The sequence below is a fragment of the Cherax quadricarinatus genome, chromosome 21 (assembly GCF_038502225.1).
Source record: "Cherax quadricarinatus isolate ZL_2023a chromosome 21, ASM3850222v1, whole genome shotgun sequence".
Lineage (NCBI taxonomy): Eukaryota > Metazoa > Arthropoda > Malacostraca > Decapoda > Parastacidae > Cherax > Cherax quadricarinatus.
Window position 1 is genome coordinate 14,985,457 of NC_091312.1, and position 26,048 is coordinate 15,011,504.

General features: G+C 38.5%; 2 protein-coding genes across 2 annotated transcripts in view; one reads left to right on the forward strand and one right to left on the reverse strand.

The window, feature by feature from the left end:
- The window catches only part of LOC128689083 (probable serine incorporator), a 40,879-nt gene extending 18,576 nt beyond the window's left edge, over nucleotides 1-22,303 (forward strand). Inside the window, exons 6-7 of the mRNA XM_053777166.2 lie at nucleotides 1,519-1,686; nucleotides 8,378-22,303. Coding sequence (XP_053633141.1) covers nucleotides 1,519-1,686; nucleotides 8,378-9,156 — 947 coding nt within the window. The 3' untranslated portion in view covers nucleotides 9,157-22,303. The remainder of the gene's footprint in view (nucleotides 1-1,518; nucleotides 1,687-8,377) is intronic.
- Nucleotides 1-26,048, reverse strand: part of LOC128688989 (pre-mRNA-splicing factor syf2) — a 151,021-nt gene that overhangs the window by 45,736 nt on the left and 79,237 nt on the right. The window lies entirely within an intron of this gene.

Sequence of the window (26,048 nt, forward strand, 5' to 3'; positions counted from 1 at the left end):
GGAATTCCTCTGGAATGGATTAATGGCATTTCATTTAATTTAAATGAGGAAAATTTATTTGATATATGAGCAAATTGAGTTACGTGCTAGGTCTCGGAATGGATTAAACTCGTAAGTCGAGGTTCCACTGTACATTGTATAGAGAATAACTAGAGCTTTACATATAGACTAGGGCATACAAAAACTGAGGTTCCACTGTATCTATTTCTGTAATGTATCTTCCATTCTATCAAATGAGACAAAAAAAAAAAAAAGAATACAACCATACAAATCATACGAAAATACGCTGCAGAATTGCTATTTTACACCAAAAGCACAGTCACTTTTTTTTTCTCTTTATGCTGCAGGATTTTTTTTTATATAATGCACATTTACCACACAGACCTATTTTCTCATATGTAGGCCCAAGTTTACTGGTCACAGCTTATCTGAATGAGTTGAGCTCATAGCGACCAACACTGGCTTCAAAGCCACCTTATCTTTTATGGATATTGTACAGTGTATGTGATTTACACAATGAGAAGCATTTCTTTTGTTCTTTAGAACCATGGCTAGGGCTAAAAATGAGCAGGTTATAACAATAAATGGAGAAAAAGAAATTGGAATGACTTATGCAGCTAGTAGTGCCACCAAACAGTAGTGGCAGGTTGGTGTGGCAACCCCGGAAATTGGAAGTTATGCTAGCTGAAATTAGTGCCGGATTACTGATTGCCAGATTAGTGATGGCCAACCTGTATTTATTTCATTTTATTATTAGATATCCCTATAATATTTAATATTCTCTGCTACAGCCATGAAAGATTGATTCCATTAACAATTAGTTTATTTCAACTGGGAAAGTGCTTAAGCAGTAGGGGTCATTTAACACCTTTGGAGTGGGAGACATTCAGATTCGATCCGTTTTTCTTAAGAAAGCCTGTATGCGTTGAAATCAGACTTAAAATGCCCTTATATGTTAATATAACAAACTGGATAGCTTGAAGCCATTTTTTCATTGTTGGCTCATTGTTTTCATGATGTCACTATAGCTTATAAAGGAAACATCACAAAATCACTACACAAGTCATAGTTCCACATGATGTGCAGGAGTACCAAAGTTGAAATTGCAGGCTTGGACATAACCTCTTCACTAGTTTTTTGATTATCTCATTTGTTTAGTAATACAGCGTAGTGAGAGAACGCGGAAGAGCAAGTGACCACAAGAGTGTGCAAGGGGTGGAGGCAGCGCAAGGGAAAGAGAGGGGAGAGGTTGGAGGGAAAATCATGAAAGGGTATATGTTTATTTATGATTTATTTGATGAAATTGTGTGCATTGTGTATTGGGGTAGGAGGCAAGGGATACCTAATGTCTTGTTGCTTTAGCTTGTTTTTGCATTATTTTTATATAGTGAATCTAGGTGCATAAATTTTTTGTTAGTTTTTTAGAAATTGTTTTTTATATGCTTAATTAATCAAGTGACAGGACTTATAGTATTTTTAATATCACTGATCCTGCATTGTTTCCCATTTTTCCTACAGCATTGGCTCTGACAGCAACAGTGTTTATATATCTTGCATTTGCCTGTAGTGTCTTTCTCCTGTACTATTTCTTCGCTGCCTCCGAGGGGTGCAGTCGTAACCAGTGGTTTATAATCATCAATACTACTGCCTGTATTTTTGTATCCATAATGTCTGTAGTGAAACCAGGTAAGATGTGTGCATGGTAAATCTCCTGAATGTAAATAAGCTGAAGGATGGTACAAGGGTAATTGTTGGTTCATATGTTTTAACTTGTAAACGGTCCAAACGTATATATACGTTTTCTCAACATTTGATAGTATGTAAAAAAAGTAGCTCTTTTTTTTTTACATTTGAAAATATGTAAAAAAAAAAGTAGATCTACTTTTGGAGCACTACACATGTGAACGTAGATCTGCTTGGACCGTTTACGGGTTAAGCATGTAATAGAACTATTTTTCCCATTCATAAAGTACAGTATTTTAAGTATTGCAATATTTAAAGTATTGAATTGGTTAATTTTTTGTAAAATGTTGAAACTGGCACTTAAAAAACTGTTTTTAGTCACAGGTTCTTTGATATTACTTAAACAGGTCAACTCTTGAGGAACCTGTTTTTTTTTTTTTTTTACTACAAAACTGTCTTGCATATCTCATTGCCAACTATGGCATATTTGTGGCTTAATTTTATGTTAGTCTGCTTTTTTTAATTTTTAATCAGTTTTTGTTTTTTTAATTGTCCATCACACACCAAGGTTGTGTGACTCACTACAGGAAACACATTTGCCATCGTTCACACAATCATCATCTGGCCAAAAGTATGCTGATATCACAATTCAGATTACCCTCCAACTGCAGCATCTGCACCCTTTCTTCAAAGTGCAGGCACTGCCCTTTCAACCTCCAGGGCTCAAGTCTGGCTGATTGGTATTCCCCGAATCCCTTCATATGTGTTACCTTGCTCACATTCCAATTGCACATCCACTAAAGAACACTTTTCTGCACTCCCTATGATCAAATAGGCATGCAGAAGCCTAGTGGATGCTCAAATCCCTCCCTCCATCCATTCTTGACATGACCTCGCCCTCCTACCTTCCACCCCCTTATTTGGGCATTCTCTTCATCATCCTATACATCTCCATCCTCTTAACTTTTTTATGCATTCTGTATTTTTTTTTTTTTAACAACTTGGCCGTCTCCCACCGAGGCAGGGTGACCCAAAAAGAAAGAAAATCCCCAAAAAGAAAATGCTTTCATCATCATTCAGCACTTTCACCTCACTCATACATAATCAGTTTTTGCAGAGGTGCCCAGAACACAACAGTTTAGAAGCATATATGTATAAAGATATACAGCATATCCTTCCAAACTGCCATTATCCCAAACCACTTTAAAGTGCAGGCATTGTACTTCCCATTTCCAGGGCTCAAGTCCGGCTATATAAAAATAACCGGTTTCCCTGTATCCCTTCACTGAATATTACCCTGCTCACACTCCAACAGCTCGTCAGGTCCCAAATACCATTCGTCTCCATTCACTCCTATCTAACATGCTCACGCATGCTTGCTGGAAGTCCAAGCCCCTCACCCACAAAACCTCCTTTACCCCCTCCCTCCAACCTTTTCAAGGACGACCCCTACCCCGCCTTCTTTCCCTTACAGATTTATACGCTCTCCATGTCATTCTACTTTGATCCATTCTCTCTAAATGACCAAACCACCTCAACAACCCCTCTTCAGCCCTCTGACTAATACTTTTATTAACTCCACACCTTCTCCTATTTCCACACACTGAATTCTCTGCATAATATTTACACCACACATTGCCCTTAGACAGGACATCTCTGCCTCCAACCGCCTCCTTGCTGCAGCATTAACAACCCAAGCTTCACACCCATGTAAGAGTGTTGGTAAAACTATACTTTCATACATTCCCTTCTTTGCCTCCATAAATAATGTTTTTTGTCTCCAAATATACCTCAATGCACCACTCACCTTTTTTCCTTCATCAATTCTATGGTTAATACACAAATAACCCGCACATAAAAGAGAGAAGCTTACGACGACGTTTCGGTCTGACTTGGACCATTGACAAAGTCAATGGTCCAAGTCGGACCGAAACGTCGTCGTAAGCTTCTCTCTTTTATGTGCGGGTTATTTGTGTATTGTTCCAGTCACGGCATTGTGCCTTTTTGTTATTTATTCTATGGTTAACCTTGGAACAGAGGACCCCCGACTTACGATATTAATCCGTTCCTGAGAGCACATCGTAGGATGAAATTATCGTAAGTCGAATTAATTTTCCCCATAAGAAATAATGGAAATCAAATTAATCCATTCAAGACACCCAAAAGTATGAAAATTTTCTTTTTACCACATGAAATATACATTTTCCTACAAACAGAAAGAAGAATACAGGCACAATATATATTGTGCATATACTAGTGTACTAAATGAAGAATAAATGACACTTACTTTTATTGAAGATATAGTGATGAATGATGAGACACTGTGTCCTGGGAGTGCCTTTTCCTGCTGAGTAATGTAGGTCCTGTTTGCTATTTTCTTCCAGAACAGGTCTTATCACACTGTGTATGCCACTACAATTCTCAATTCTCTCCAACCAACCTTTGCTGGCCTTAAATTCACCAATATGAGCACTAGTTCCAGGCATTTTTTCCTGTTCACCTGGGTGTTAGTCGACTGGTATGGGTCGCATCCTGGGGGACAAGATTAACCCTTTGAGGGTCGACAGGCCCTCTCCGAAACTCGTTCTCAGGGTCGGCCAAATTTAAAAAAAAAAAAAAATTATTTTCTCTTATGAAAAGATAGAGAATCTTTTCCCGATCATAAAGACACCAAAAGTTTGAAATTTGATAGAAAACTTACGGAATTATGCTCTCGCAAATTTAGCGGTCTCGGCGATGTTTACGCATCGGCGATTTTGCCCACTTTGAGCCCCATTTTCGGCCAATTTCACTGTACTAGTCGACAAAAAACATGAATATTTCGCTAGAACTCCATTTTTTCTATCGAATGGGTGCAAGAAACCTCCCATTTATAAATTCAACTATCCAGTACAGTGGTCAGAATTTAGCAATTTTGCCAATTTCACACAAATTTCAAAAGATGCCAATTTCCGAATAGGGTCCAGAATAAACAAGAAAGACATTCCTGGCACTAAAATGACATTTCCTCTAGTCATTAGTCACGTCTCAAGGCCCCTCTTATATTCTTTTGCTTTCCACTTTGAATTTTTATTCTCACAAAAAATATAAGATTTACTGTTATGCAGACTACTGCATTAGTGTAAAAAATGGTATAAATATTATTGGTGCACTTGTAAAAGAATATTAGACTCACCAGTTGACGTGTATTGCACGCTTGGCACGATTTGTTTACTTTTGAAGTTTGGTAAAAATCAAACATTTCTGCTACTTTGAGCTCAATTTCAAGGCACCTTTCATTGTAAAACCAGTCAAAATCATCTCAATTTCTGTAATATGTCTTCCATTCTATAAAATGAGACCAAGAAAACTAGAATACAACAATAAATACCATACGAAAATACACTGCAAAGTCGCTGATTTATTAAAAAAAATGGTCAAAGTTTTTTTTTTCTCATTATGCACTGTGTGCTGCGGGATTTTTTTTAGACTGTGCACACTGACCACATAGACCCATTCTTTCATATGAAGGCCTACCAGCTTTCTCCCACTAGATTTGAGGCCGCTAGAATTTATGAGTACTAGTACGTCAAAAACCCCTATGCGTAAAACGTACTAGTACGACCAAAACCCTCAAAGGGTTAAGGACCCCAATGGAAATAAGTTACAGTCCTCGATGACACACTGACTTTCTTGGGTTATCCTGGGTGGCTAACCCTCTGGGGTTAATTGTTTTTCGGTATTCTCGATAAGTCACACCAATAACAGTCTCTCCACATCTTTGAGTAGTGCAGCTGACCATGGTGCAGCAGCAGCTGATGGTGCTACAGCAGCAGTAGCAGCTGACAGTGCTACAGCAGCAGCAGTAGCTGATGGTGCTACAGCAGCAGCAGCAGCAGCTGACAGTGTTACAGCAGCAGCAGCAGCTGACAATGCTACAGCAGCAGCAGACAGTGCTACAGCAGCAGCAGCAGGTAATAGTGCTACAGCAGCAGCAGCAGCTGACGGTGCTACAGCAGCAGCAGCAGCTGACAGTGCTACAGCAGCAGTAGCAGCTGATGGTGCTACAGCAGCAGCAGCAGCTGACGGTGCTACAGCAACAGCAGCAACTGACGGTGCAACAGCAGCAGCAGCAGCTGACGGTGCTACAGCAGCAGCAGCAGCAACTGACGGTGCTACAGCAGCAGCAGCAGCAGCTGACCGTGCTACAGCAGCAGCAGCAGCTGATGGTGCTACAGCAGCAGCAGTAGCAGCTGACGGTGCTACAGCAGCAGCAGCAGCTGACGGTGCTACAGCAACAGCAGCAGCTGACTGTGCTACAGCAGCAGCAGCTGACAGTGCTACAGCAGCAGCAGCTGATGGTGCTACAGCAGCAGGTGACCGTGGTGCAGCAGCAGCTGATGGTACTACAGCAGCAGCAGCTAACTGTGGTGCAGCAGTTGATGGGGCTACAGCAGCAGCAGCAGCTGACCATGGTGCAGCAGCAGCAGCTGACCATAGTGCAGCAGCAGCTGATGGTGCTACAGCAGCAGCAGCAGCTGACCGTGGTGCAGCAGCAACGGACCATGGTACGATAGTATTTCGATAGTATTTCTCACCCTTTTTACCACAGGGTTGGCAATAGAACCTTTCTTTGGGTCCATGGTGACTTATTTAGCAGTTACAAGCACTAAAAACACTGGAATAATACAAAATTTATCGAATGTATGCGTGCAACTGTCCGCCCCGGCTTGTAAACAATGTCACATTAGCTCAGCTGAGGCGCTCAGGCCAGACGGACCAGACAGCCGCGTTCGGGACGAATGATGTAAGTCGAGTTTTTCAACGTAGGTCAGGGTCAAATTTTTCGCTGACAAGCATCATAAGTCGGTTTTAACGTAGGTTGAGGACATCATAAGTCGGGGGTCCACTGTATAAATATCTGCAGGTAATATCCACTTGACGATATTGATATTCACAAAAATGTGTTAAGTGAATTTTTTGGCAGACTTGTGTTGTATAATATAATCAAAGGTGCATCTCAGGAGAAAATTCAGAATGTAGTACTTACGAAGATTGTTATTTGCTAAAAGACTTTAATTACCCATACTGTACATTATTCAAATTACTGTATATTATGTAATTTATAACTCCACTTGCTCTACCTATCCAAGCCTTGTAGTGATTTATATTAATTTTATTTCCTGTTTTGCATAGGATTTTTGTATTGGGCATTAACATTTGAATATTGTTAATGCCCAATACAAAAATATTGGTAAATTGTTTGTATAAAGTAAAAACTTTTTAGGGCATGTACTGATCCTTGTAAGATATCATTGGTAACATTTTCAGATTTTAGTCTTGCACTACGTGTACTATCAAATGCATTTGGAAAGTTAGGTAAAGACAATTGAATGTGCATTTCTTTATTGTGAAGTCTGTGACATATAGTACAGTAGCTAAACAGATTTAATGTACAGTACAGTAATTTGCAAATCTAAATCAGAACTTCTTGATATTTAGTATTCTATTGATCTTAAGGTGCTTTATTTATTGTTCATGAAATGACCTTTTTTTTCCTAGAATTTATTTTATTAGTGTTTGTCAGTGAAATAGGCCTATAGCATATAGAAACAAATGAACCACATGAATATCAGGAAGTGTTTTTCAGTCCAAGTGATCTGGAAGTGGAATGCTTTTACAGAAGTGGTGGAGGCAGGCTTAATACATAGTTTTAAGAGCAGGTATGATAGGGCCTGTGAGGCTAGGAAGGAGTGAATCTGGTAAACAATAAGTTGAGGGGCAGGGGTAGGAGTTAGGACTCAACCTTTGCAACCCCACACAGGCAAGCACTAGCATGTTTTTGTGCTGGAATGACATTGTTGGGAAATAACCGGGAGTTGACCTGGTAAAAGGGTTAAAATTCTGTATATTCATGTAGGTTTTCTACCTTGAAATAGACTGAGGTTGTAGCAGTCATTTTTCTTCCTACCTCAAACCTGTCACAATACTTCATCCCAACTTAATTTAAATTTAAATTGTTTATATGATTGAAAATATCATGCTATTGTTTTCCCAAATTTTATGTAGTGATCAAGTATCTGTGTTGTGATATGCCACATTGACTCCCTTAAATTTCAATATCCGATAAATCTTTCTTTAAATATCTAAATCTTAATTTTGTGCTGGAAACATACATGAGCTAATTTGTATATTTGTAAAGAACTATACTTTTTGATCAGTCATCAGTGATTATAGGATTTACTTATGTAATGCTGATCTGCACATTAAGTGCTTCCATCTTCAATATTGCATTTCCATCTGCCACATACAGTACTACACACCTGTCAACCATGACAGGATTTATGTTTCTTTTCATTATTTGCTTCATTTACTTTTTTATTTATTTTTTTTTTCAAAATTGTCTTTGTCTTTTTAGTAATTTTAGTTGCCTTTTGCAAGACACATGGCTTATGGGGTAAGAATTCTAACCCACTATTCTCATGTCTGAGGGTAATTTGAATTGTGATGTCAGCACACTTTCAACAGGACAGCAGTTGAATAAATAATGGTGAATGTGTTTCCATTTTTGGATTACTGCTTTGGTGAGAGATGGCCATTGAAGTAAAAAAAACTTTGTTTTATTTCTCTAGATACATGAACAGTCTTCTCATAACTAAATAAAGTTCCTCTTCACTAGAAGCTTTACTTGATACTATTCCCTTTATACTTTCAGGGTACAAAGATGTCCGCCTCCGACTCCTCCACTCATCTCTTATTTCACTCTATGTTATTTATCTTACCTGGAGTGCCATTGGAAGTGCTCCCCGGAAATACCAGAAGTACGAAGAAGAAACACATGGTATTTGGATAGGTGCAGGGCATGATGTGAGGTCAAATATAATTTTACCAGAACAGGAATACTACTGTGGTCCAGATGGTGAGGAGGAAACCTGGGCAGATGAAGTCCTTCCCTATGTGAGTCTTGTCATTACTTTTGTTTTGGTCATGTATTCTGCTGTTGGCACAGCATCCCCTGATAACTGTCAGGCCATTGAATTTCCCAGTTGTCCCTCAGATCAGAGTGTTCAGCGCCATGATGTCGAGGACATAGGAGGGCAGAAAGTAGTTCGTAATGAAAATAATTCCTTAGCCTACAGTTATCCATTGTTCCATGTCATGCTTGGTCTTGCTACTTTGTTTTTAATGATGAGCCTTACTGCTTGGTATACACCATCTACTGCCAGACTAGTGACATTTGGTCGGTCATGGTCAGCTGTTTGGATCAAAATGAGTTCAAGTTGGGTATGCCTCCTGATCTATCTCACAGTAACAATTTTTCCTACAATGCTCCCTAACAAAAGCTCTCGAACTGGCCCAATGCATGGAACTATTAGTAATGGTTATGCTGGTAGCTTTCGGAGCAGTTCTAGGAGCTTGGATGATGATGAAGCAGCTGTCCCACTCTCGCCAAGTAAACCAACTACCACAGTCCACCAGGAAACAACTGTGTAACGTATTGTTAGAAACTTTCATTAATTATAGTACAGGTATTTAAAATTGGACAGGTGTGATTTCTCCCAGTTTATAGTTAAAATCTGTAATTACAGTGTACCAAGTGATAGGGAAAGTAATATGCCAACTTAGAATCACTAATTGTGATACTTCACTACATGAAGTGTTATATATTTTTTCATATATTTTCATGGTCTGTAACATTTACCTCTTATGATAATATTAATGACAGTAGATGATGTATCAAGGAGAAACATGGATTTGTTGCTTTATTTTAAAATTCTTTTTGTAATAACAGTATCATTCATCCTGTTTTAAGATTGAATGATGTAAAGTAGGGCTTACATGAAGCATCTGGAGTGGATAATCAGATGAAAACATGCCCAGTTGTGCACTGCAAGAGGCCTACTGATTCCTGTTAGGCCTCTTTTGTTCCTAGATGATGTGTGCTATGGGAGTCGCCACTGAAAACACTCCACAACTTTGTTTTATCATACATTAGTTTTATTGTAGATAACTCCAAACACATAGGTTTAATCTTGTCATTTCCTTTGAAATAGTAGCCTGGCTCTGTCTCATGCTAAGTTGTGAGAGTGAGTGTTAGTAAGTAAGTAAGTAAATTTATTCAGGTATACACAATACAGTTACATAGAATTATCATACATAACAGCATATGTGTAGAGAACCTAGGATAACCCAAAAAAGTCAGACAGAGTGACTTATTTCCATTGGGGTCCTTTTACCTTATTATTATAATATAAAGGTTATAATATTTTCTTATTATTCTATAATGAAGATAACATCTTATTATCATACTAAAAAGACTATCTACTACACGAGGGTCATTAAGACTATCTACAATACGAGGGTCATTAAGACTATCTACTACCCGAGGGTCATTACGACTATCTACAATACGAGGGTCATTACTAGGGATAAGGTAAAATTTACACGTATTTTAGCTAAAAAATAGAAAATCATTCCCCTCCCTTTCTGTTGCTTCATTCATCAGACACTTTTTGGCAGTCTTCTTGAACTGGTTCAAGCTATGACTGGCCTTGACATTTGTGGGTAGTCTGTTCCATTCCTTTATTGCTGTACAATAAAAGGTGTTTGAAGCCTGGCCACTGACTGTGGGTACTACAAAGTTGTGCTCTCTCCCCCTAGTACTATGATTGCTTTGGTTCCCAACCTTGACAAAATTGACAGCAAGATATTCTGGACACTGTTCGTGAGCAATTTTATAAACATGATTTAGCTTCAGTTGTTTTACTCTGTCTTCAACATTCAGCATATCCAACTGCTGTAATTCATCCTGGCCTACATGTTCTCTTGGTCCCAGCCCCAGGATGAATCTTACGATTTTGTTCTGGGTGATTTGCAGTCTATCTTTCAGTTTTTTTGTCAAGGCAGAGTACCAAGAAGAGCAAGCGTAATCCATATGGCATTGTATAAGGGCTAGACATAGGGTCCTGCGAGCCTCAGTAGGTAGACACTGTGCTTGTCTATACAGGAACTTCAGCCTGGCATTCGCTTTCTTTACTACACTGTTCCCTATCAATTCTCCTGACATGCATGGGTCAAAGGGGATTCCCAGATATTTAACTGATGAAACCAAAGTGATGGACTCCCCATTACACTGAACATTAAAATTATTTACCCTTCTCAGTTTATGTTTCGTTCCAAAGAGAATGGCTTCAGTTTTCCCTAGGTGTTGTGGTGTTGTACATGTGCATTATTGATATTGTCCATTCCACAGGCTTGTGTGTTCTTGTAGGCATATGGAAGGCTTTCAACAGTTTCTCTGATGTTAACTTGATTATGTCTTCCACAGGGAATGCTGTAGACTCCTACATTCTTGGGTCCAGCAACAGCCAGTTCTGTCACCTCCCCCCATATTATGCAAATCAAACATTCAGAACCATCAGAAACATCACAAGGCCCTTTACACCCTACACAGGACCCAAGGATGCAGGAGTCAACAGCATCCCCCTATGGTGGATGTGATCAGGTTTACATCAGAGACACTGGTAGAGGTTGTCCCATATACCTACAAGAACTCTCATATTCCTACAGAATATTCAGCTTCAACAATTCATGTGTACAAAATCACATAATTATTCCCACATCATGGCATGGGACAGAGCCCAGCAGCTGTTTCAAGAAAATAACAGAATTAAACTTAGGTCTTGGAGCTGTGTACAAACACTATATAACAAAACTGGTATTTTCACATTGCCAATCTTCATGGGATGCATCGTCTTGGAACAAGGAAGCCTAGTGTGGATCATTAGGCCTCTTTCAGTGCTCTACTGAGCATATTTTTACCTGATTATCCACTCTGGATACCCTATATAAGCTTATTATCCTCATTGTTGTATATATTTGATATAGCCCACTTGTAGGGTAAATGTTATAGCAATATATTTCTCGTGCTCGTTGGTCAATATAATACAGTGAAACTGCCATTAATTGAAAACAAAAAAATACAGTATTTGCATCTGGGGGAGCTTTAGTTCCCCTGGTGACTGCATCACTGTCTCAATATAACATGAGTGTTTATGGGAAAATAATTTCAAAATTTTGTTCTAGTTACAATTTCCAGGAACATGTTAATGTCATATAATGTCCTGTTGTTTATTCTGCTTGAATAGCCCTCTCCCCATCTCTTCCCTTCTTCTACCTCCCTCCCTCAAACCTCCCCTTCCCCCTTCCTTATCTCTCCTCCTTTCCCCTTTCACAGTCTTTCATTGACACCCATCACACATGTAGACAGACCTACATTTTAAGCTCAGCTCCCTCAAATAAGCTGTGATCAGTAAATTTTGGCTTAGACATAAGAGAATGGTTGTTTGGTGAGTGCATACAGTATGCAATAAACTTCTGTTTCATGTGGTCCATGATGGGAAAGGCCAACTTTTCACCTTGTTTTTTGTTTAAAATGGTGACTTTGAGGTGTTTTCTAAGACGTTTTTTATGGTTATATTGGTTGTTTCTTGGTATCAATTGATAGACTGGAAAACATACTAGTGAAGTAGAGATGGTTTTGATCAGTTTTGGGACTGGAAGTAGCTTGAACTAGGGCTCATTCTGGCAAAAATATTTGATTTTTAGCAGTTTTTCTTACTATAGGTAGGGTTTTCTGATCTGATTTATGGGTTTTTACTAAGTCTGCTTCAATTATTGAAACTGCCTAAAGTATGACCAATCATTCTTGATTATTGTGTATTATCTGAGAAGTAGCATAAATGAGATTTTTTGTGATGTATTTAGAATCGAGGGCAAGTGTTATATAGGAGAGGCCTGGGGACATGATTAATGAATAGAGAAATGGTTGTTTTAGTACCTGGAATAACTAGAGGGTTCATTTTGGACTCTGTTTTTAAATGGATTTTTTTAATTTTGTATAAAATTGGCCAGATTTTTAAATTTTGTGCACATTATAGGGTAATTCTGATAGTTAAATAAGTGGTTTCTTGTGATCAATCAATAGAACAAACAGAATATTAGTGAACAAACTAATATTGGAATTGGCTTAAAGTAAAACTCAATGTAATCACCAATATGTCAACTGTACTACGTAATTCCATGAGTCTTACATCAGATTTTCTTTTTTTGGTGTAATTATCTCCAGAAAAAAGTTCTCTGACATTTCAAAAGATAATTTTTTTTAAATCTTGAGACAGCACTTTTAATTTCAGGTGTCCTAACAGTGAAAGGGTTAAATGTCTATAGTTATTCAGGAATGTACTGTGAACTGTATTTATTAAACAACTAAATGTGCAGCAATTATTGCTAATGATGTTTCAGGTTATGGCATAATCTGAGCCAATGCATTTAATATTTTTATTATTTGTCTGGTAGCTATCTCTTAATACTGAACGTTCAGTAAAGAGTTATATTGTAGTGTATTGTCATAAGGCAGCTTGCTTCAGCTATAATTTATTTGAATATGCAATACAGGAGATCCTCTATTTAACGGACTTCAGTGTACTGTAATGGACTTCAGAAATATGGGCCAGAATCCACAGTTTTTTTATTCAGGTAGTATGAATAAAACCCTTTGATTGCAGAACTTTTGATTATTTTTACAACCATGGCAAGACAGTCTCCTCTACCATCACTATTGCCAGTATTAGCTGTCTATTCCCTCCTATTAGACCGTTAAAACAAGGATTTGCTGTTTTGTTTTCTTTAATCCTGATGTACTGATATGTTTTTAATTTCATGTACAGTTGACCCCTGACGTACGATGTCCCCAACCTACATAAAAACCGGCCTACGATGCATTTCAGCGTAAAATTTTGACCCCAATGTACGGTGAAAAACTCGACCTACAGCATTTGTCTCGTACGTGTCCCCACGTGTCTGTCTGCCTGAGCACGCCTCAGCTGGCCTGCCTTCAGTTAGTGTGCCAATATTTACAAGCCAGAGTGGTCGCTCCCACGCATACATTCGGAACATTTTGTATTATTCCAGTGTTTTTAGTGCTTCTAACTGCTAAATAAGCCACCTGAGCCCAAAGAAAGCTTCTAGTGCCAACCCTGTAGTAAAAAGGATGAGAAATACTATCGAAATACTATCGTACCACGGTCAGCTGCTGCTGCACCATGGTCAGCTGCTGCTGCACCACGGTCAGCTGCTGCTGCACCACGGTCAGCTGCTGCCGCACCATGGTCAGCTGCTGCTGCTGCTGTAGCACCATCAGCTGCTGCTACACCGTGGTCAGCTGTACTACTCGAAGATGTGGAGAGACTGTTGTTGATGTGGCTTATTGAGAATACCGAGAAACAGTTAACCCCAGAAGGTTAGCTGCCCAGCATAACCCGAGAAAGTCAGTGTGTCATTGAGGACTGTCTAACTTATTTCCATTGGGGTCCTTAAGCCTTTCAGGGTTTCGGCCATACTAGTACGGCTTACGCCTCAGGGTTTTTGACGTACTAGTACACCTAAATTCTAATGCCCTCAAATCTAGTAAGAGAAAGCTGGTAGGCCTACATATGAAAGAATGGGTCTATGTGGTCAGTGTGCACAGTATAAAAAAAATCCTGCAGCACACCGTGCGTAATGAGAAAAAAACAACTTTGACCGTGTTTTTGGATTAAAGCAGCGACTTTGCACTGTATTTTCGTATGGTATTTATTGTTGTATTCTAGTTTTCCTGGTCTCATTTTATATAATGGAAGACATATTACAGAAATTGAGATGATTTTGACTGGTTTTACAATGAAAAGTACCTTGAAATTGAGCTCAAAGTTGCAGAAATGTTCGATTTTTACCAAAGTTCAAAAGTAAACAAATCATGCCAAGTGTACAATACATGTCAACTGGTGAGTCTAATATTCTTTCACAAGTGCACTGATATTATTTATACCATTTCTACACTAATGCAGTAGTCTGCATAACAGTAAATCTTCTATTTTTTGTAAGAATAAAAATTCAAAGTGGAAAGCCAAAGAAATATAAGAGGAGCCTGGGGATGTGACTGATGAACAGAGAACTTGTTATTTTAGCACCAGGAATGTCTTTCTTGCTTATTCTGGACCCTTTTCGGAAATTGGCATCTTTTGAAATTTGTGTGAAATTGGCAAAATTGCTAAATTATGACCATTTTATTGGATAGTTGACATTAGTAAATGGGTGGTTTCTTGTACTCATTCGATAGAAAAAACGGAGTTCTAGCGAAATAGTTATGATTTTTGTCGACTAGTACACTGGAATTGGCCGAAAATAGGGCTCAAAGTGGGCAAAATCGTTGATGCGTAAACATCGTCGAGACTGCTAACTTCATGAGAGCATAATTCCGTAAGTTTTCCATCAAATTTCATACTTTTGGTGTCATTATGATTGGGAAAAGATTCTCTATCTTTTCATAAGAATTTTTTTTTCTTTTTTTTTAAATTTGGCGACCCTGAGAACAAGTCTCGGAGAGGGCCTAGGGACCCTGAAAGGGTTAATCTTGTCTCCCAGGATGCGACCCACACCAGTCAACTAACACCCAGGTGAACAGGAAAAAATGCCAGGATCTAGTGCTCATATTGGTGAATTTAAGGACAGCAAAGGTTGGTTTGAGAGATTTAAGAATCGTAGTGGCATACATAGTGTGATAAGGCCTGTTCTGGAAGAAAATGCCAAACAGGACCTACATTACTCAGGAGGAAAAGGCACTCCCAGGACACAAAGTGTCTCATCAGTCATCGCTACATCTTCAATAAAGGTAAGTGTCATTTGTTCTTCATTTAGTAGAGTAGTACATTCACAATATATATTATGCATGTATCCTAATTTTTGTGTGTAGGAAAATGTATATTGCATGTGGTAAAAAAAATTTTTTTCATACTTTTGGGTGTCTTGAACGGATTAATTTGATTTCCATTATTTCTTATGGGGAAAATTAATTCAACCTACGATCATTTCATCTTAGGAAGGGCTCTCAGGAATGGATTAATATCGTAGGTTGGGGGTCCACTGTACAGCAACTTTTCCCTGTTAGTAGAGATTTTGTATTGTACCAGTAGGGTCAAAAAACAGATCAAAGACAATGTTTGTTAATTCTATATATCCACTCATTATTACCATATTTTTTTAATTAGAATAGGTTGTTGAAAAGATGGATAATATCATTAGTGTTAATTTGTCAGGTTTACTGACTACTTTTATTCCATAAGCAGAGTAAAAGTGTATTTTTGTTTTATCATGACATTCCTGGTGTTGACTTTGTGTGTGCATGCTCAGTACATACAGTAAAAACATACACAGAGTACATACTGTGTAGGGTGGGTGGCTGTGATGGAGGGATTTTAGAATGTCTTTATAAAGCCTGGTGATCTTTGACTGAATTTACTGATCCAGCCTTCATATGCAGTGCTTTATTCTCTGGGTCATGTTCCTGGCTGTTTCCAATTAATTGCTTCAGCCATTTTCTTTGTTAACCCTGAGAGAAAAATTGCTTTACTTTCATTGGTCTTCTGTCTAGATCATTAGTACACCAGTTCTTAATACTTGTCTTCCTTGTCCCTTCCAATTAGGACTGCCACATGGCTTCTTAAGAGTTTATTTTTATTATCCAATATACTTTTAATTAAATTTTACTAATAAATATTTATTTTTATAATATACATGTATTACATTCTCCATGGGGAAGTGGAACAGAATTCTTCCCCCGTAAGCCATGCGTGTCGTAAGAGGCGACTAAAATGCCAGGAACAAGGGCTAATAACCCTTTCTCCTGTATATATATAACTAAATTTAAAAAGAGAAACTTTCCTTTTCCTTTTTGGGGCACTCTGTCTCGGTGGGATACGGCTGTTTGTTGAAAGAAGAATATGTTACATAGTATGGCTTTAAAAACTAGAATCTCTTTAGATTTAGATTTTATTTTATGCTAATGGCATGGTATATTTGTGCATTTTTCTGGGAAGGTGGTCCATAATTTCCATTTGATTCTCAAAGAGGACTCAAAAAGGGGTTAAGAATCTTTGATGTAGAGATGGTAAAAAGCTTAAATTAGAAGATTTTTTTAAAACACCACTCTTTGGTATTACCAATAAAAAATACACAAGTTGACAGTGATGATAACTTATAGTTTTGCATTTACTCCATAAAGTCAGATTTCCATCCATCACTGCTATTGGTACAGTGTACTCTTCTGAGCTTAAGGGTCTGCCAGATCTTTCAACTATTAAACATTGCATGTGTTAAATAATACTGATCTCAAAAATTACTTTTTGCTGAAACTAAATTTGTTATACAGTATTTTAGTAGTGAAATATATGTGGGATACTTAGTAAGTACTCACACAAAAAAAATAAGCGGCACAAGAAATGCATAAATGGTGTGAATTACAATCAGTGAATAAAAATATTTGTATTGCATTCACTGAAGGATTAATATTGAGTTTAATGTTTGGTAGCCCTCTTGATGTTGCTTTTGTTGCTAGAAATAATTTACATCTAACTTAGTGATAATTTATAGACAACCAAGGTTGACTGGTCTACTGTCTGAGTCGGATTTTTGCCACTGTTTACAAGTTAATATATGTAGTAAGATTTTTGCAGTAAATACAGTGCTCTACTCTACCAAAGTGCTCTTATATTTTTTAAATGATTACTTGAGAGAGATACTTTTAGGTTCAGCTTCTTATTGATTATCAAATTGATCTGATTTGCTATTTATGTAGGAATTTCATGTATAGATTAATAATGTGAAAGTGTAAAAGTACTAATACAGTGGACCCCCGGTTAACGATATTTTTTCACTCCAGAAGTATGTTCAGGTGCCAGTACTGACCGAATTTGTTCCCATAAGAAATATTGTGAAGTAGATTAGTCCATTTCAGACCCCCAAACATACACGTACAAACCCACTTACATAAATACACTTACATAATTGGTCACATTCGGAGGTAATCGTTATGCGGGGGTCCACTGTATTACTTGGTATGTTATTAGTCCTTAACCATTGACTTGTACACAGCTAGTGCTCTTTCATGTTTACCGTGAAGTATATAGAACTAACTGCTCTTCCATACCTTTTATTTAATTTATACAATCTCACTAAGTGGAACATGAAATTTGAAATGTTGCACTTATATTTCATATTCAGTATTTGAACAACTGTACAATATATTATGAGCCTAGATGATATGTCAAGGGATGTTTTTCAGTCAAAAAACCTGCCTTGCATATTTACCAGCTCATATGTAGAGTTGAAATATTTTCATTGAATGTTAAGCTGTAATAATATAATTGAAAAATTCAGTAATCCCATGTAGCTTCTGTTTGCTTAGTGTAATTTCACTTACAGGATGCATTAGGGAACAACTTTTCTTAACTGCTGTATTTGCTTCCTCCCTGACAGCCTTTTGTATTGGCTTTTGTTACCAGTTTCAAAGAAACATGAATTAAATTTTAACACTTCTTAAAGGATTGAAAAAAAATGTGCCAGTTACACACATGCCAAGCAGTCATAAGCAAACAATAGAAAAAAAAAACATTTAGTAAAAACAATATCCTCAATACAATAAAATTGAAAAATCTACATTTTTAATCTTAATATTTACCAAAAAATATGAGCATACATACCATATAACCCTTGTAGGTTTAGCACTTCTTTTTTGATAATAATAATAATAATAATAAAAATAATAATGATAATACATACCATACGTGGATCAAATGGTCAAATAAAAACTGAAAGACTGTTTTATAATATCTTGTCAGAATTGCAGTTTGTACTCTTATTTATCAAATCATGTTCATTACATGTTTATAGCTCATAAGGGCCTGTCTTTTTTAACACATCGGTCATCACTTAAATGACCCTCTGAGCTGTAACATCCCCACACCTCCCTCATACTTCCCACCTCTAGAACTCAGGTTGAGCTAACAGGTTTTCCTGAATGCCTTTATAAATGTTACCTTGCTCACATTCCAACAGCATGTCAAACCATTCATACCACACTAGTCTTTGACCTCCACATATTCCTCCTTCAGCACATCCCACCCTGCAGTGCTATATAACCCTTTTGGGTTCAGCACTTAGTTTGATTATATTATTATTATTATTCTTTCTTCTTTCAACACACCGGCCATATCCCACCAAGGCAGGGTGGCCCAAAAGGAAAAACAAAAGTTTCTCCTTTTACATTTAGTAATATATACAGGAGAAGAGGTTACTAGCCCCTTGCTCCCGGCATTTTAGTCGCCTCTTACAATACGCATGGCTTACGGGGGAAGAATTCTATTCCACTTCCCCATGGAGATAAGAGGAAATAAACAAGAATAAGAACTAGAAAGAAAATAGAAGAAAACCCAGAGGGGTGTGTATATATATGCTTGTACATGTATGTGTAGTGTGACCTAAGTGTAAGTAGAAGTAGGAAGACGTACCTGAAACCTTGCATGTTTATGAGACAGAAAAATGGACACCAGCAATCCTACCATCATGTAAAACAATTACAGGCTTTCGTTTTACACTCACTTGGCAGGACGGTAGTACCTCCCTGGGTGGTTGCTGTCTGCCAATCTACTACCTATATTATTATTATTATTTTATATTAATACCAATAGAACAATACAACACAGTACTTAACAAAATGCTTTATGGCCAAGTGAATTCTCAGAGAAGTACTCAAGTCTTAATTAGCCTTTTTTAAATGCAAACTAATGGAACTCATTTTGGCTTAGGTTAAAGCATAATACTTTTGTACATTATAACATTGAAGCAATGCAAAAAAAGAAAAGCACTTTGAGCCCTGAGGTACTCTATTCTTAGATTTCATAACTAACTGCTAGTTGAATTAATGCCACCTTCCTAGCACATTTGCCTCGTTTGTTAGTCCAGCATCACACAGACAACACTGGGTAGCCTGATGAGATCTGGTAGAGTGAGCGTTTGTGACAAATGTTGTATGTTAGAAACAAAAGATGTTAAGTATGTAGCAAGCATTCCCAAGTGTATCAGCTATCAAATGTATAAAAAAAATATTTGAACATTAAACTGGGATTACTTGTAATTTGCATTTAATGTAGGCCCATGAAACACTTCATAAACTGCACGCTTCTGCAGTGTCCCTGTCAAATTGTATTATTAATTGTTTTCTGCAAAAATAACTTCTGTGTTGTCTGCCCAAAGGTGTTTTAAATTTATTATATGACTACAGAACAGTACTTGTGTCTGAGTCTTCAAATAATTATAGTGTATTTTGGTATCAAAATGTCTGCAGTATACTACGAGATATAGAATAGAATTAAGTATGTTTGAAAGTCAAAGGGAATTTTGTACATAGCTAAATGTCTTCACACATTTTTTTAAGATTTAGCATAACATGTAAATGAGATCAGGATGAGAGTTGTTAACATACAGACATGAAACAGTGAATCCCAGACACACGTAAATGTGCTGTACTGTCCATTTAGGGATTTGCCCTTGGCAGCAGTCTCTTAAACCACAACATAACACACTATACTTTTCTCCTAGAGAGAATAATGTTATGGAAATTTCACTAGTTAGTGCATAGTATAATAGAGCAAAATTGATTTAAAGGAGGTTTCACTAGCTAGTTGGCACAAATATAATTTGTTTCATTTTCTTCCATTAGATGTATAGTAACAGAAAATAAAAATTACAAATCATACTTCCCATTCAAAAGTAAAATGATTTACTTCCATGAAAGTGCCACATTCACTCATTACTGTTTCCTGTAACTAGTCATATAATATTGAAACACATTTATTGAGAGAATGGGTATACGTAGTAAATTACTATTATATGTTATAGTTGTCAGGATAATTACTGCTAGATTCCTGAAATGTAATTAGGGTATAAGTGATGATTTTCTTATGTAAATTTGTGTATCCTAACATTACTGTGTTGATTACAATACTTATAATTTGTAACTAAAGTAGTGTGTGCTGTGTCAGTGTTATCCATATTTTTCTTTTCATATTTTTTTTTTTTTTGCTCTTATGTTGTATGATAAAATTTAGAAAAGTCTTTCATTATATCATATGCCATATTTATAAGATTGCATTACTCAAATTAATTACAAGATTAAACTCAGATTGTCATATTTTAATAGTGCTAACATAGGTATTGACTTTAAGTTCTTTTGTGTGTTACGATGGACTTCATTTCCAGTAGGTATCTAAAGCAGAAAATTTTAGCTGTAGTACAGTACTATAATGAAAGATGTACTTCAGATTAAATACAATTGCTATTTCACTGGAATTCTTAGTTGAAATATTCTTGTTTATTGACATACTTTTTTCTAAATTAAGTAAAAATAACCTTAGGAGCATCTAACAATAGCATGTAGGTTTTATTTGATATTATTTCTACAAAACAGGCACCTCTTTTCTTAAAAGCAAAGAGTGTACATGTTAAACTAATATCACTTCCAACTTGGTTCAGTGAAGGCCTTATTATCCTTGCACCACATGACAGTTAGAGCACATCTCAATTTCAACCTGAGTTAGTTATCTAGCTTGACCAGTCTTATATAGGAATTCTCTTGTACCAACAATGTCAAACAGGCATCTGTGTGGGGTCTTTTTTTTTTTTTTATCTTTATTGAAATCATGGTTATATAATAACAATAAATGGAATGGATGATTGACACATAAATTATGTAAAAAAATATGTGCCGTTTAATTGAAGATGTGCCTGACTTTCAGTTCCGATTTTGGAAAGGATATAGTTATTACACATTTAGTGGTAGGTTTTGTTAGCCTGCAAGGAATAATCTTTTTTTGTACATAGCTCTAACTTTCTCTTTGAAAGTAGCTCCTCTGTGTAACTTGATATACTATGGTGTCAAATATATAGATTTTGGATTTTGTAAATTCTGTAACTTCATTATTGATAATCTTGCTTTAAATATGGTTTGGTTAATTTTTTCATCTAAATTTCCATTATTTTTACTGTTGCCATAATCATATTCAAGACTTTTGCAGTGCACAATAGATTTTTAAAATAATTAAATTCTACACAAAATACTTTATCATCAAATAACACATGTATAAGATAAAATTGCTTGTGTTTTTATTAATGCATGAAGTTTGGTGCATAGTAGTAATCTGCATTTTATTGGTATCTGCAATAATATCCTTGCCTTGTGGATTCATTTGTAAGTCTGTTATTTGTAATGGGCTTCATCATTAGAATTGACTTCTTTATTACGAGTATGTTTTGAATAAGCTGCATTTATTAATGAAGCAGGAAAGATATTACTACACTTGGTGACATTTGATTATCAGTTTGATATACTGTAGTTATTTATTGGCCAAAAGATTGTAGGTAGTGTGACCTTTTAAGATAATCTTTTTTTTTATATGAATTGTATGCAAGGATATTTATATATGGATTTTATAATTTTATAGTTTTATATTTATAGATATATTTCAGGTCATTTGACTTTTTTAAGTAATAGAGTATTTTGCCTGAACCGTGATTTGTATTGAAAATAACAGAGCCATTTACATGTTTATTTTTTTCTACTGGCAAATATTTTATAAAAAATTCTTAGTTAAGACATAATGAGGCTTTTGTAGAGCTGACATTTGTGAGCGCACAGCTTAATTGGTGTCTTCTCATGTACTGATGCACCATTATCTCTTGGTTGCATTAATAAATTTATGAATCTGAATCTGCTATATGAATTATAACTCCTCCATTTTACAAAGTATTGTATTGTATATATGCCTGATGGGGGGATTACGGTCTTCAGTGCCATTGCCTTACTGGGTGGGCGTTGGCTTCCTCAGGATAGCTATGGTATATAGTCCTCTTCAAGGGAGGCTCCTTGGCGTGGTGAAGAGGCTCTTGGTCTGAGGAATTAGCCCTGTCGGTCTTCTTCCTCAGACCGAACCTAATTACCCCCCATTCTCCCCTCCCCTATCCCATCCTCCCCATCCTCCCCTTTTTCCATTCCTCCTCCTCCTCCTCACCCCTCCCTTTTGCCCTTCCTCTTTTTGGCCTTTGGGATTTCTCCCACAGGCGCGCTAGTTCCTAGGTAGGGGAAAGGACACTGGGGTCCATCCCATTCCGTTGAGGTTCTTGGCGGTGGTGTAGTTTGCCCTGGAATCTGGATTGCCTGGGGATGTCCCGATCCCTCTCCGATATCCCGGAGTAGCTTTGGGTGTCTTTCGGGCGACGGGTGTATCTCTGGAAGCCACCTTTCGGATTCCGGGGGTGGTGGCCGAAGGAGGTATGCTTTGTGGCGGATATCCGGCCGCCCTCTCTTTTGTCCACCGAGGTAGCTCGGCAGATGTGAGGTTGCTATCCCGGATTGCTGGTTTACTGGCATGAAGGGTAGGGTATGGCACGGGTTCCATGCTGCATCTGCGCTACTAGCGGTGTTGAGGTCCTCTTGGGCGCGGAGGGAGATTTCCGGCCCTTTCATTCCTCCTGGGAACTATTCCTCCCCGCTCCCCCCTTTTTTTATTCTTTTTTTTATTTTTATTTTCTTTTCTTCTTTCTTTTTTTTCTTAAAAACAAAAAGCAAAGGAGTAACCTAACCATGGCAGCCCTAGTCCATGAACCCACTACCCCCAGGCCCCTTCTTGATACCGCACCCCATTCTGACCCTGCCTTGTGTTTAGACCACTCTTCGGACACTCCTGATGCCCCTGTACCTCTTGCTGGTGCTGTTTCCTCACCCGCTTCAGGTACCGGGGCTTCGACTGACTCCTTCGATTTGTCTGAACTCCGCTCTCCTTTGACTATGCTTCCGGCTTCTCCCTCTACGGTACGGCAATTTTCGAATCGCCCGCCCATTTCACGCCGGACCAACTCCAGTCCTACTCCTAAACGCCAACGTCAATCTTCTGATGATGCTCCTTCGTTACCTTCCCATTCTACTCGGAAAAGACCGACACGTCAAGCACTCCCTCTCCACGCTCAGTTTCGGACCACACAATGGACTAAATTCTTTACTTTAAGACCGACTTCTTCTTCTGCCTACCTTTCTGACCATAGTATTGGCAAAGCGCTCCTGCGTCATGTTGGTAGAGATATTTCATTTCATGCTCTCAAGAGCGGTATGCGCATCGTCACTGTCCAGAATGCTACCCAAGCTCATGATCTTTCTCTCCTTTCGAATATCGATACTACTCCTATCACTATTGAAAAACATCTTTCTCTCAATTCTTGTAGTGGTACTGTCATTCTGCCCCATACCATAGTCCAACAGAATTTCCAGTCATGTGGCAATGACATTTTTGAACAGCTGGAACTCCAGGATCTCCCAATCCTCAAAGTAGACACTTATGTCCTTCCTGCCCGGGGGCGGAGACGTTACCCTTGCAATGTGGCTCGTTTAACTTTTGACAGCCGAGAACTCCCGTCCTCTGTATATGTCGCGGGACATCGGTTACAAGTTCGAAAGGTGATACCTACACCGCAACAATGTAGAAATTGCTGGCGTTTTGGTCACCCAGCGAAATATTGCAGATCTATGGCCGAATGCCCAGTCTGTGGTGCCGACGACCATTCTAATACATCTTGCAGTCAACCTCCATCTTGCCTTAATTGTAATGAAGCTCACCCTTCGTACTCCCGCCGTTGCCAGGTCTACTTAAATGAACGTGAAATCCGTTGCCTCAAAGAGGCAGAAGGTCTCCCTTATGCTATGGCAGTTACTCATCTCCGCCTCCAAGGGAGACTACCCCGTGTTTCTTATTCTCGTGTTTCCAAACATCCCCCCACTTCTGGGGTACCATCTTCTGCAGCCTCCTCTGTTGTTACCCCTCCCATAGCCACTACGGCATCTAATCCTTTTGCTGTCCTTGGCTCTGACGTCCCGACTACAACTCAGTCTGTTCTCACATCTTCGCGTCCTTCCTCACAAGCCCCAGTATCGACAAGACCTCGTACGACACCTAATACCAATCGCCCCTCTACTCAGAAGTCCAAAAAATCCACATTGCTCAAATCTTCTTTGCCCCTTCCTTCCCTTCTTCCACCTCCACACTTTACCTTTCCAGTCTCTGTACCTAGTTCTTCCCCTCTCTCTGGCTCTATTACAAGTGTGGAGATTCACCCTCCTCCTCGTACTATGCCTTCCACCCCTGTCCCCTCCCAAGTTTCTCCCTCTTCTGCCACCTCCCAGGTTTCTGCCTCTTCTGTCCCCCCCCCCCACACTTCATCTCCAGTCCCTTACACTCTTCCCTCCCCCTCTACTTTGGTACAGTCCATTACTGTCCCAATCTTTACTCACCCTCCTCCTTCTATCTCCAATATGGTCTCCCATACATCTTTGAATTCAGAAACACTTGAAGCCATTTCAGAATATATTGCAGAGACTAAACCTTCAATGGACACTGATTCACTTCCTGTTCCTTCTCTTCCCTCTCCTCCATCTTCACAACCCCATTCTTCGCAACGCTCCGTTCCTTCGCTACTTGAACGTCTTCCAATGCCACCACACGTTGACTTTTCTAACCCCTCTAGTCCGTAGGTACCTTTACCTACAGATTCCTGATATTTTCTTCATCGCCAATCATGGCCTATTTACAGTGGAATATCCGCGGCCTCAGGGGTAATCGGGGTGAGCTTCAGATGTTGCTTTCCAGGTTTTCCCCTGTTGGTGCTTGCTTACAAGAACCAAAATTACACTCGGCTGTTTTCCAACCTATCTCAGGCTATAATTTATTGTATTCTTCGGATCCTTTCTCAGATGGGACCTTTAATGAAAGTGCCCTTCTTCTACGCAATGATATTCCGTACTGTCAACTATTTGTCCATACCTCGCTGCATTACACTGCAGCCCGTATCCACTTGAATAAGTGGTTTACAATATGTTCTTTATATCTCTCTCCTTCTCGAGCATTTTCTATCCCAGACTTTGCCTTTCTTGTTTCATCCTTACCACCACCACTTCTGTTACTTGGTGATTTTAATGCCCACCATTTCCTCTGGGGGGGGTCTCATTGTGACTCACGTGGCATTCAGTTGGAGGCTTTTCTCGCCTCTCACCCCCTCCATGTTTTAAATACGGGTACTCCCACCCATTTTGATCCTCGTACTCATACTCTCTCTTGCATCGATCTATCAGTCTGCTCTTCCTCCACTGCACTAGACTTCACCTGGTCTGTTCTACCAGACTTACATGACAGCGATCATTTTCCGATCATTCTTACTTCTCCTTCCTATTCACCACCTTTCCGTAGCCCTCGCTGGCAATTTGATCAGGGAAATTGGGATCTTTACTCACACCTCACTGCTTTTAGTGAGGTTCCTTCTTCATCCTCCATCGATGAGCTCCTACACATCTTCTCGACGTCAGTTTATACCGCAGCTTCTCATTCTATACCCCAAACCTCAGGCAGGCATTCTCAGAAGTGCGTGCCTTGGTGGTCTCCTGCTTGTGCTCGTGCAGTACGTTTGAAACG